The sequence below is a fragment of the Strix uralensis genome, chromosome Z, assembly GCF_047716275.1.
Source record: "Strix uralensis isolate ZFMK-TIS-50842 chromosome Z, bStrUra1, whole genome shotgun sequence".
Taxonomy (NCBI): domain Eukaryota; kingdom Metazoa; phylum Chordata; class Aves; order Strigiformes; family Strigidae; genus Strix; species Strix uralensis.
Window position 1 is genome coordinate 30692412 of NC_134012.1, and position 12815 is coordinate 30705226.

At 39.0% G+C, this 12815-nt stretch overlaps 1 protein-coding gene across 4 annotated transcripts in view; it reads left to right on the top strand.

Moving 5' to 3' along the window:
- Positions 1 to 3091: 3091 nt before the first annotated feature.
- RIC1 (RIC1 homolog, RAB6A GEF complex partner 1) overlaps positions 3092 to 12815 on the top strand; it is a 56479-nt gene continuing 46755 nt past the window's right edge. For 2 of the 4 annotated variants that reach the window (XM_074856776.1, XM_074856777.1), the window contains exon 1: positions 3093 to 3862. In XM_074856776.1, coding sequence (XP_074712877.1) covers positions 3722 to 3862 — 141 coding nt within the window. In that variant the 5' untranslated portion in view covers positions 3093 to 3721. Of the gene's footprint in view, positions 3863 to 12815 lie in introns of all 4 variants that reach the window. The other 2 variants (XM_074856778.1, XM_074856779.1) reach the window with 2 other exon arrangements.

Genomic DNA, 12815 nt, shown 5'->3' on the forward strand with positions numbered 1-12815 from the left:
TAAAACTCATGGCTTTGCTGCTGACTTGCCTTAGCATTTAATCCACTGTTCGGTGTTTTTTTCTTCTTTTCCTTTTAAAATACATAAGATTTTCCTGTGGCATTATAGCAAATAAGTTCCCTTTTACTGTTTGTTTGTTGGTTGTTTTTTTTTGAAATTTCTGATATTAATGTTTTGATATTTCTTTAGATTTCATCTTTAAGAATGGTAACAACCATTATAATTCACCCTCTGAAATCATCTCTGCAGATGGTCTACAGGAAAATGAGTTGGATATTTACTGTAACTTGTCCAGTTTATATGGTTCTGTTCTCAATGAAAAGGTCTATTTTTGGTGGGTCAAAGGATGACTAAAAAAACAGGCAGTTTAAATAACAGGCTAATCTATGGCAACCTTCACATTTCAGCAGCAGAAATCTGCAAGGTAAAGGACTCATTTATTCCATAACCCATTTTCAGAAATCTGTGGTTTACATAACATAATGCCTGTACCTGTAAGCAGCATGGCAAAAAACTTCACGCCATAGACTATGACCATGTCTCACCAACAGTCTTTAAGTTTTTTTTGGCTTTGAGCTATGTTGCTGGTAGTGATAATAACAGGGAGAGGGGTAATTTTTTTTTTTTTAAATTTCAAATACGAGGACTGACCCTCCATAGTTGTTCATGCAACAGCTGCAGATATAACATTAGGTGAGAGCTAGCTGCACAATCTAAATGACAGTTTGTGGCAATAGCTGCAAATCAATGCCAGGAGTCTTAACAGTGGCAACTGTGCTTGAATAGCTACCCTCCTGCAATATTTGAATCCTGAATATACTTTTGTCACCAGCAGTGTCCCCTCCTTCCTTTCACTAGCCCACTAATATCAAGACTTACGTATCTAGATTTACGACATTTCAATGTCCCTGGATGTTCCCACGGCTCTGCATGAGCTCTTATTTTTCAGGACACAGCTATCTCCAGAGCACATTTTCCAAAACAACATGACTGTCACTGAGTAGGCAGCTGCAAGCAAGTCTTATCTTCAACTAGGTGAACTTGACAACTGACAACTGGACCTCTGTGCATAAAGGGTTTTACAATTCTGTTGAGCTTTGCTATCAAAGTCTTGCTGCTCTATCCTGTAATCGTGCCTTGGTAGCCACTGCCAGATCTGTTCAAGAAACTCTGTGACCTTGGACCCCTGCATGAAATACATTTCTATGGAACTTTTGCATCCCAGGGTTTTATGAGTTACATTCCCATGCCACAACATTGAGAAATGTGCTTATGTTTCTCTACTCAAGTACAAACAACCTATGATTAAAACAAGTCTGTTATTACCAAATTACCATACTAGGCATCTAAATAGGTTCTTGATTCAGCTGACAAGAATGTATCAAAGATTACATAGTTTAGATCTTATTCATATCACTGATGTGAGGATTTTGATAGTCATGCTTTCTTTTTTTCTAATTTCAATTATGTGCCTCATGCCTCTCCACAAAGAAAGCAGCAATGCAAACATTACAAAGACTTCAGTCTCTTTACTTTTTTCACAACGTACAGTTACAACAAAATCCTACATTGTAGTTGCTATTAGCAGCAGTAGCTGGTTCCTTCATTAATGCTGCTCTCAGCAAACAACCTGGCATTGTTCTGCAGAACAGCACGAGCCGGCAGCATGCTTGCCTCTTACATGTACAATTATTAGGATGCTGCAGCATTAACTAAGGAAGCTACAGAGAAATATGAAAGACACACAGGTCCATTACTAATTGCTTCATGGATTTTCTTTGAGAAATTTCTCTGTGCTTTCATCAAGTAAGATGAACTTGCAAAATGTAATTAATCCAGAAGGATGATTCTAAAACACATACCTATTCTTCGGGATGTATTTTGTGCCATTTACTTCGTAATATGAGTAACAGAAAAGGAGATGATAAATGAGATGCTGCTACACTCCTGATTATTATGTCCATTTCCTAATTTAGAAGGCTAGCTATCAAAAAAGCAGGCCAAAAAGGGCTGAGCAAAGGGACTATAGCAAGGAGGGTGTTTGTAGCACATGCTCTGATTGACATCTGACAGCAGGGAATTTAATGGTAAGACATTTCTGAGTTTCCCACTTAAAAGTCTAGGGTATGAAGTATCTTGGTATTTTGCTCCTTTACTACATTTTTTCCCAAAGTGTATTAGTTTTGCCTGGATTCTAATGTATACATCATTATAATTCACTTCTCTGTGTTTGTGTCCAGATGGACGTATTTCAAATGTGGTATTCATATGGTAACAATAATTTATTACCAGAAAGACGTTAGGAGAGAGAAGACCTTAGGTGTGGGACAGACCATGTTCTTCGAAGGGAAGTGGGTAATTTGCATGCAGCGAGACCTGTTTTGAGACAGCTCAGTCCGAGGAATTCCTCTAACAAGCAGTGCTGGGGACCGGTTCAGTAAGCTTTCCTGATTATTTCTACCAGTAGCTGTTCCTTTGCAACACAGGCACCGCCCTTGCAATGGTGTGGAGACTCATCTTTACTTCTCTTCCATCTCCTTTTATTTTCCAGTCATGAGAGGAAACTAACGAGACTCATTCGCTACATCTAAAGCTGTTTCATTCTTTAAAGCGGTTTCTACTTTTCATCCTTCACACCACATGTTCCTGCTCCTTCCTTAATGTGTGGATAAACCCATCTGAGCAATCATGAAAACAAGGCTGCCTGTTCGGACAGGTTTTCCCCGCGGTAGGGACATGCCCTGTGCCGCACCAACCACCGCCGCCGGGCCTCGGCCCCATGGGGCTATGCTGCCCGCCCCCCGCCCCGCCCCGCCCCCCGGCGCCTTTGTGCGCCTGCGCAGAGCACGTTCCTCCGCCCCGCCCCCCGCGCATGCGCCGCTGCCGACTCCCGCCCAGCCTCCGACGCTGGCGCGCGCCTTTCGCCCGGAACCCTGACACGCAGTGTCTCTGAGCCGGGAGCCTCTGACGTCTCTGACGTCACTTCCGCGCGGTCCCGCGGCCGGGGCCAATGGGCGCCTCCGTGCCAGGCCCCGCCTTCCCCCTTCCTCCACCGCCGGGCCGCCGTCGTGCTCGGGGCCGCGGCGTTCAGACGCCGTAGCGGGGAAAGAGGAGGAGGAGGAGGAAGAGCAGAAGAAGAAGAAGAGGAAGAAGGAGGAGAGGGAGGAGGGAGGAGGGAGGAGGGAGGAGATGGCGGCCGGGGCCTCGGCGGCGGCGACAACAACGACGGCGATACGGAGAGCGGGCGGGCGAGGCACCCGCAGGAGGGAGGAGCCGCCGCTGCAGCCGCCGCAGCTCCCGCGGGCGCGCTCGGAGCAGTGACCGGCCGCCTCCCCTGCCGCCGCCCTCAGGCCGCAGCCCGCTTGACTCTCGCCCCTCCCAGGGACTCGCCTCCGCCTCCACCCTCGGCGGCTGCGGCGCTCCCCGCCCCCACGCCTGCGCGAGAGCACCGGCGGCGGCGGCTGGGGGCCACGGCCAGCTGGTAGGCCTTAGCCGCTCCCCTCCCGGTGTCGGTGGTGGTGGTGAGCCGAGGGGTCCCGTCCCTTTGCTGGTGATTATGCGTGGTCGGCCCTGGGCCGGTGGTCAGAACCCTTCGTCCGGAGGCCGTCGAGCGGGCAGCGAGCCCTCCTGCATCTCTCCTTCAGCTGATGTCCCCGCCGTCCCTCGCCTAGGCTAGAGTAAGCTGAGAGCCCGCTACTCGGGAAGAGGGAAATCTACAGCCATGTATTTTCTTAGCGGCTGGCCCAAGAGGCTGTTGTGTCCTCTGGAGTCCCTGGAGCAACCTCTTCGCATCCAGACGGATCCCCAGAGAGCTTTCTTCGCAGTCTTATCCCCATCTCAGCTAAGCATTTGGTACTGCAGAGTGAGTATCCATTCTCCTGTTAGCCCTCAGATGCTGCTTTCCCAGCTGAAAAGCCCTCTCATCTGTAAAATGTATTTTTCCGTTCCTGTTCCAGAAAGTGGGGTAAAATTTGGGACTAAAGCCTACAGAATACTTCATTATTTGTGAAACAGAGTGGTTAAGCCACGATGTTTATTGATAGCAACGTAGTGTTAAGAAAATAGGTAGGATCAATCCACTTGGAGTTAATGCCTGTTATTCCTGAAAATGAGACTTCTAACCAACTTTTTACTTTGACTTTAAATAGCGCTTAAGCTTAATATAAAGACTGTGTGTAGCAATGCTTTTTTGCAAATATGCTTCATGTCTCTTTCTTCCTTATGTTTTATGTAAAAGAATATATGAATGTAAGTGACATGAAACACCAGTTTTTATAAAACACTGAACAGATCGTAACATTTTCTGTAGTGATTTAACACAGAAGTTCACAAACTTTTCTTTTTATGAAAAGTTTAAAAGTTTTGCAGCCCTAAACAGAAAAATTGTCATGGCTTTTGCATGGAAGTTGCAGCTCTAGCAACATCCAGTTTGAGACTGTGAATAATTGACATAAAGTGCCTTGCTTTTAATTCAGTTTGAATTAATGTGGCAACAAAAATGGTGTTTTGTGTTTAATTTAATACAGTCAGTGAAACAGCTGTGTAGTTTTGATGCCACAGCCTTTTAAATACTGCCTAGATTAGACTCTAAATCTGTCTATAAATGTCTCAAGCTCCAGATAATTTAGAGTTCATCTCAGATTACAGGAGGAAACTAACAATCCAGTTTTAGAAAGCTGATAGTAAAAGATATCAAATGACATTCATAGCCTTAAAATCTTTAAGTTACGCTGAGATTTTGTCACTTTACCTTGTGTTGCGCTCTGCATGGCTGTTCATTCGTTGCTGGGTGAGGTGCTGATGTTGTGTTTTTAACCTATATAAGTATCCAACTAGGACGTATCAGCCCAGTAACTATGCTGTGTGAACATCATCATGTGGCCTCTCTTTTCTTAGGTTTGTGGCACATCGTCTAGATAAAGTGTATGCTTTTCTAGCTTTTGCCAGTTGTTAAACCTATAGTTTTAGTCTGTCAACACAGCACAACTGATCATCTTTTCCAGGAAAATACATAAAAAAGAACAGGCTTGTAGAATGCTTCTCAAGATGTGCCCTGGTGTCTAGAATGTAGTTTACTTCTTGGTCTATTCCTGAGGACGACGTTCATTAACTTACATGCTTGGACTTGTTTTGAAATGTTAAATGTTGTATAACTGGCTGCAGACAGAGCACTAAAACAATTCACTCAATGCAGAAAAGTTGAACAAACTTACAGGTCATTAAAATATTTTAAATACATTTTAATTCAGTACGTAATGCATGCTTTTGAGGAAGGTGCTGACTTTGCCAGGCTTGATCACTGACTTACCTTAGAAAAATATGTTACATATGTTACAATCTCACCACCTTTGCGGACATCCAGCTGTTAGCAAAATCCTGTAAAACAAAGGTTTCTGTTATGGACATTTTTTAATCTCTTGCATTGTTTTGATGCATACAGCTCGGATTTTGGGTGTGCTTGGTTTTGTTAGTTTGTTTGTTTGTTTTAGAAGGTGAATTTTAAAATCGTATATTGGACTTGTAGAAAACAAACTAAAATTATTGCATTCTAGAAAATGTTTTCATTTGTCAGAAGTATCTTCAGAACAACGCTAAATTCTGATCAGGTTGAACTAATTCAATTTCTTGAAGTAGTAAAGCCTTCAAGCTAATGTTCTTGTTAAGACTACTATCTTAAATATATATGAAAGGTTTCATGGAGCTAAAGAAGGTTTATCCCAAAGTGTGGATTGTTTTCTGGTTTAGAAACAATATAGTTACTAAGATTAGAAACTGGGGTAAGTGGTGTAGGTGAAACCAGATGGAAGTCTGTTAGTGTTTTTCAGCCAAAAAGTCCTTGACTTCTTTGCATGTTATTTTGTAGGGAGAGATTGGATTATGGCTAGAAAAGACCACTGATCAGTGGTGAATCTTTTTGATCATGCACCAGTATTGGTGAAAGATTTTTGAGCATGCACCCTCGATATATGTGTATTTATTTATTTACTAATTATATGCATGTTCTACTGTTGTACTAGTATGCACATCATCAAGTATACACAATGCAGAAATTAAAAAATAGAGTAGAATAGAACAGACTGTTTCAGTTGGAGGGGACCTGCAACAATCATCTGGTCCAACTGCCTGACAAATTCAGGGCTGACCAAAAGTTAAAGTGAGTTGTTAAGGATATTGTCCAAAAGCCTCTTAAACACTGACAGGCTTGGGAAGCTTCTTCCAGTGTTTGAAAAGAGAAAAAAAGAATGAGGTAAAGCTGAAATAAACACATTTTAAAATACTTATTTATTAATAGTACAAAAAATATTTTCTTCTTGCACCCCAATGGGTTATATTAAATGCATCCCACTTTGGAGACCACTGTTCCAAGTATTTTCTTAAATTAGAAGAAATTTTTGGCCTAGGTACATCAGAAGATTCATTGACACTGAGAGCAAATTAAACTGTTTTCATTGACAGCATTGGAAAGCTTGTCAATGTTTTCATTCTGGTAATGTTAAGTACTTGGATGCTTGAAATGAGAAACTTCGATTCATGAAAGAAACTGTCTGAAATACTAAAATGAGGTATTGGTGTTTAACAGATTGATTTGGGACCTAAGGGTGAGATTTCCACAAGGCAGCTGTGCAGTGCTAAGTGTTGTGATCTTTTCTGCTTGCACCTGTATTTTAGTGGCTATTATGGTGGACTAGTGACTGCTTTTACAGTGTTGCTCAACTTGCTGAACAAATAGAAGCCGATTTTTTTTCAGATCATGAAGGGATCAAAAGAGCACTGTAGTTGGCTGGTTGAAAATGTTACTCCTTTAACAGTAGTGGCTTTTAATTTTAAATTGCTTTGGTTATCTCGGGAAATAAGAGCTTGAGGCAATACAGGGAATTCTAGATATTCACCCACAGGCCTCTAGATATTAAGGGAAGATGTATGCAACCAAGGAAGGAGGTATGATAGATGAGAGGTGTTCCCTCTTTAAGTGTTGAAGAGTGAATTGTGTGCAACAAAAATAGTCTGACGTAGTTGTGTGTATAAATATAGTTCAGCATTTCCTGTCTTTAATCTTAACAAAGTGGTGGCAATGACAGGAGTAAGTACTGGCCTTGAATATTTGATGAAAACTCCTGGAGGTTGTTGGAGTGCTATGACTCTGCCAGTCAAAACCAGTTTTGTAAGCTCTTTGAAGCCAAGAGTAGCTTGCCCCAACTACTCATTTTGAGGAGCATTTCTTAATTACCTGTGTGCTTATCAGCTTATTATTTACATCTACCCTTGTTTTTAAACTTTCCTTTTTTTTCTGTAATGATCTGATGTTGAATCAGATCACCCGTATGAACTATAAGCTTATGGGAGAACATGCCTGTTAGAATCCTAGATTGTCAATCTGTGTTCATTCTAAATGCTGAATACGTCTATATTCAGACAGCTCTTAACTCACTCTTATGTGCTTTTCAGTCTCTAGCTGTTGCAGTATTAGAGCTGAACTTGGTATGTGCTTTAAATCTAAGCATACATGTTACTTAAACAAATAGAACATAACAGGTGACTGCTTCTGTTAGAGAAGTAATCTCTGTAACCTGGAATTTTGGCGTGCTGTAAGACGAGTTACTTGTGACACCAGTGCTTATAGTTCATATGATACATGAATAAATACATTTAAAAATATGGATTTGTTTTTGTAATTTTTTTATTAAAAGTGGCCATTAAAAGGGAAAAAAGGTGTTTTCACCTTGCTTTCAGGATTATGCTTTCATCTCAGAACTGTAAGCAGAATAATTTACTGAATTATTGTATGTGGCCTTTTCCTCGATAGGATTAGATACAATCTCTATAGCATTTTTTAGCTGGAATTTGATTGCAAAATGGACAACAGATGTCTTAATAATGATGTAAGTGGCTGTGTATTGTGAACAATATGTCACAGATAGCATCAGTGCAAACTAAGATGTCTTGCTGCTTCTGCTGTGTTTTTTTCCTTAGTAATTTAACCCCTGAGATGCTAACCTCTTACTGATACCCATCAGATGTTTGTCTGAGAAGGCCATTTCTTTTTATGTGTCAGTAACAGTTGTGCTGTTGCTTCTGTTACAAAGATGTATTTGTGGTTACATAATTAAAGAAATGAGAAATACCTGCTAGACTGATGGATGTATCATGCGAAATGTAAAATTGTCATGTGAATAGTCAGTAGGCCTTACCAGGTTTTCAGTGTCTCCTGTATTAATATAAAATAGATGACTCCTGAAAGACATCTCAGAATTACTTGTACGAAGAGAAAAGCATCCTCAATTATGAGTTTTCACTGTCCAGTTAGTTGCACATAACAGAGTTGTTTGCCAGTATGATATCAGAGATGAGGTTAGAGAGTCTATTTTCCATCACACGTGATTCCATTTAATCCAAATTTAAGCACTTGGCAATTCATGGAGCTGAAGAGCAGCAAAGGTCTATAGAATATGGCCTTTCTTACTGACAACGTTTTTGAGCAGTAGTTTAGCTGAAAACTTTCACTTGGGAAAGGCAGTGATTGACAGTTCTGATGTACTTCAGTTTTTGAACTCCTTCACAGTAGCTTATGTGAAACACGGTATTGGGAGCTGTGTCTGTTGTGTTTGTTGGATGGATACTCTGCTGATTCTAAGCTTTCCAGCTGCTTTAAAAACTGAATTAAAGGACTTATGTTTTTGTAATTAATCCTGCTTTTAAATATTCTTTTATCACCACCTTGTATCTTTGTTACTGATAAAACAGCTTTTTGTTGTCAGTCTTTCTTTTTCTTTCTTGTCCTTACTAATGAATTTTCCTCTTCCTGATGGATGCATGCATGCATGCTTTTCTTTTCTCCATCTATCCTTTGTGGTTTATTAGTTTATAAACCTACAAAGCTTCGGCCTTTAAAGTGGAGCACAGACTATCTAATGACAAAATAAAGTGCATGGTGTCATCAGGCTTTTGTTCTGGTTTCTCCCAGTCTTGTCTTTGTCACTTAGATTGTAAGCTCATCAGAACAGTGTGTTCTTGATTTTTGTCTTGTGCCTACAGCCTAATGAAGCATTGAAGGATTTGTTTTATAAAACTAAACAGAACATTTTTGTTTTTGAAAGAAATTGCCTCTTGCTTCTAAATTAGATTAATTTTTGATGTCTGAAATACTAAATTTTTAGGGGATGAGAATATTAGGATATTAACAGTTAGATATGGCCATGCAGGTTCTTGTATTGATGCTACATTAAAAACCCCCAACCCATACATAACACCATGTTATCAGCTGCTAATAGTGTTGCATGCTCTCAGCAAATACAAGAATTTTCTTTCTAGACCTAACAGTTCGAAAGGCAGCTAGTATTCCAGATGTTCAATGTCTGAAAGCTATAATGTAAAAAAATATTTGGAAAGTAAATTAGTAGTAGTGAGTTGGTGGCCTTAAAAAAGAGCAAAATAAAAAATGGAGTTCAGAGGTGAACATGTTGGCTATGGGTAGGCTAAGGAAAGCATTCAGAACTTCTCAATGTTCTTGGGTATTATTTGGATTCAGTGCAACTTTAGCAGTATTTTAATCATTCAACTTTTTTCAGTATGTAAGAATTTGAGTGTGACTATATCAACTGCCTGATTCTTAGAATTTAGGCAAGGATTTGATTTTGCTATTCATATTTAATACAGATGTAATAACTACTTCTTTGTTTTACATAAAAATTATGGGAGTGCTGGTGTCTTACAGGAACATACACAGCCCTGAGCAAGAGTATTACTTCATGTTTTCAGTAATTTTTTGGATGACTATAAATGGCAGTCTTCCTGTCTTGCTCTCTTTCCTTCTGGGTTCAAGTGATTTAATGGCAAGAGAGCCAACTAAAAATAAAAGAATGCTAGGAAGTTTCAGTGTCTGAATGCATACATGCTGTTAGGTGTTTACTTCTCAAAGTTAGTTCAGTAGTTTTCCACTGTATTTGCTGACCTACTTAACATGTTCAATCCACTGTACGCATAGTTTGTTGTTAACCTGCAGGAGTCAAACCACAGAATTCAAATTAAGGATTCTTCATTATTTTATATTCTGTCAAACAAACAGTGATTGTACCCCTCTCCAGTTGGTACCATTTTCTTTGAAGTCCTTCAGATATCTCAGTGAGGACAGACACTTTTTCCTATGAGGACTACTGTTCAAGTCTGTACTACTACTATTTAAAGATGGCCTGTTTAGAGCAACATTTACCCCTTGGTTTAGGGCTTAAATGTCTACTTGATTGGCATTTACATCAAATGTGGTAGAATGTATTTAGAGAAGTGGAATGGTAATATCCCATGTCTAAGCTTGCTGAGAGAATTTGCTGCAGCATTCATATATCTTGATAGATTTCTTCTTAAAAACTATATGGTTTGGTGTTAGGAGGCTGCTTATGCTGCTCATAGTTACTGCTTAAAAAAGGGAAATGGGAAAGATGGTCTATTTGGTTAGGTAGAATTAAGTAAAATAGTAACAATTTTAAGTTATTTCACCATGGGTTTGGTTTTATATGTTGTTTTGTGGTGTTTTTTTAAATTGTTTCCTTAAGTATTTTGTCCTGATGTTGATGCAGAGCTCACCTTTCTTAGTGGAAAGTCCAAAGGAATTCTTAATGTACAACAACAACTGATAATGAAACAAAAGTGAGTTTTAAAGTAGTTTGAGTTAGGTATCTTTGCTCATGAAGCTAGCTTGCTACCTTACTATATTATAAATAGTGCAATTCCTCTATTTCTGTATTGGTCATCCAAAACATGTTTCCTTTCATCTGTCTGTTGTGAATGTTGTCATAATGTCACATCAGTAATAAAAGGCATGTTTTATGCTAGAAACGCATTGTTGAGAAGCGTAAAGATTTTGGAGTAAGAGCTTCTGTGGAAAGTGCTCTTGTGAAAAGGTAGCCAAGGTAGCTGAATGATGTATGAGAAGGGAAGGAGATGAAGTAAATTTTAACTCTGGGAACAAGAAGTTCTGTTTCTCTCTTTTCAGTAGCATTAACTAGAGCACTAGTGAATTTGTTTACTCTTTAGTAATGATACTACTATATTCTTTTTAAGGTTGTCTAGCCCCTTTTTTTTTCTCACCAATTTGCATCCAGCTCCACTGTTCTGTTCATAAGTAAGTGACTGCTTCTGTTTTGCCTGACCTTACATTCCTCCTGCGAGGCAAAATGTACTATATTAAAATGTTACATTTTCTCTGCAGCAGATCATAAAATGCCAGATATGTTTCTTATCTTTTTTGGGAAGATTTTGCTAGTTTTAAGTTGCAGTTTGAGTAAAGACTTGCTTACTCAGTTCTTCCATAGTTTTCTGATCTTTCTTCCTTAAGAATTGAAGGTGTTTGCTTTTGTTCTGTAGATACTTATTTTTTTTTTAAACAACTCTTTATATATTAGGTCACTTGCTATTTTCTGGAATCACCAGTTTCTCAAAAAGCTGTGGCTAGCTGATTTTAAGCATTGTAAAGGAGGAGGATCAATATCTTGGCTTATTTGAGACAGTGTGCATGTTTCATTAGTTGTGCTTAACTAGATTTCTTTATAATTTTAGTAGCTGCATGCAGAAGAGTGAAGAGGAAAAACACCATGGAGTTTTCATGAAGCTGACATGGAGAATTGTTTTTTCCAACAGAAAAATATGTAAAGATTTAGAGAAAAATCTGTGTAATAGAATCTAAACCCCTACTGTTTCTGTACAGGCTATGATTTAAATATCTAAAACTAACCAGAAAAAAATACTGTATTAACTAGGCCTTTATTTTTGTTAAAATGTGTGTTCAATGGCTTGCTCTGTGTGGGGCAGGTAATTAAAATTAGGCTGATATACTCATGTTTATAGAACATACTCCTGTGCCATTTATACGTCTTTGATCACTTCAGATGTAAAATGACTATTATTTTCTCTTGTATGAGTAGGATATCAAGCTGCCCTTCTAGCTTTGTTAACCTTGTAGCAGTTCACACTTTTGTGGGAAGCTTGTAAACGGGGATAAAGTTTGTATGTTAGGGTTTTCCCCACAAAGGAAAATAATGCTTTTGATTTCTGGAGTATGTGGAGATAAATGGTATCGGTAAAATATTTATGGTTTAACCATTAGCTAGGTAGCCTTTGTGACCTGTCGAGTTAGAAGTAGATCAGCTTTCTAATAAGAAAAGAAGCTACTTAAACTACAAAAGGATAAAAATGATTGATTGCACTCTTAATGTTAACTCCTTTAGTCCTCATCTGTAAGGCACAAAATGAGATCAGTCTAGAAATCAATTTGTGTAAATTTTATAGCTGCTGTCCATGCAGAATGTTCTTCCAGCTTCTAAGGTGTAATAGCAGCTTTCTTGTGAATAAATGTCACAAGAACATTACAGTATAAATACTGTCATTATGTTCTCTAAAAGTAGCAATATAGAAAGAAAACTGTTGTGCATTAATGAGCTTTATAACATTTTTTTGCCTGCTGCTAAATGGTTGAAGTATAGAAGTGCTTTAGGATCGGGCTCCAAATCTACGATAATGCTGCACCTTACCAAGATTGTACTGTCACTAGGCACTTTTTCTCTGTATATCTAAGGCAGTTAATGTGAGTAAGCAAAGCAGTGAAAAGCTATGTAGTTCATGAGAAAAATTAATAAGAATCTGTTAATAGTTATCTATATGATGTTAGATAACTCAATTTGCAAATATCTGCAGAAGAAGCCACATGAATATGAAAAGCTGGCTTAAATAGTTCTTAGGTTAAAGATTAGTTTGCTTCTTATACTTTACAGTATAAATATTTAACTTTGTTTTTGATAATTCAGTTCTGTGTGGGTGTGAAATGT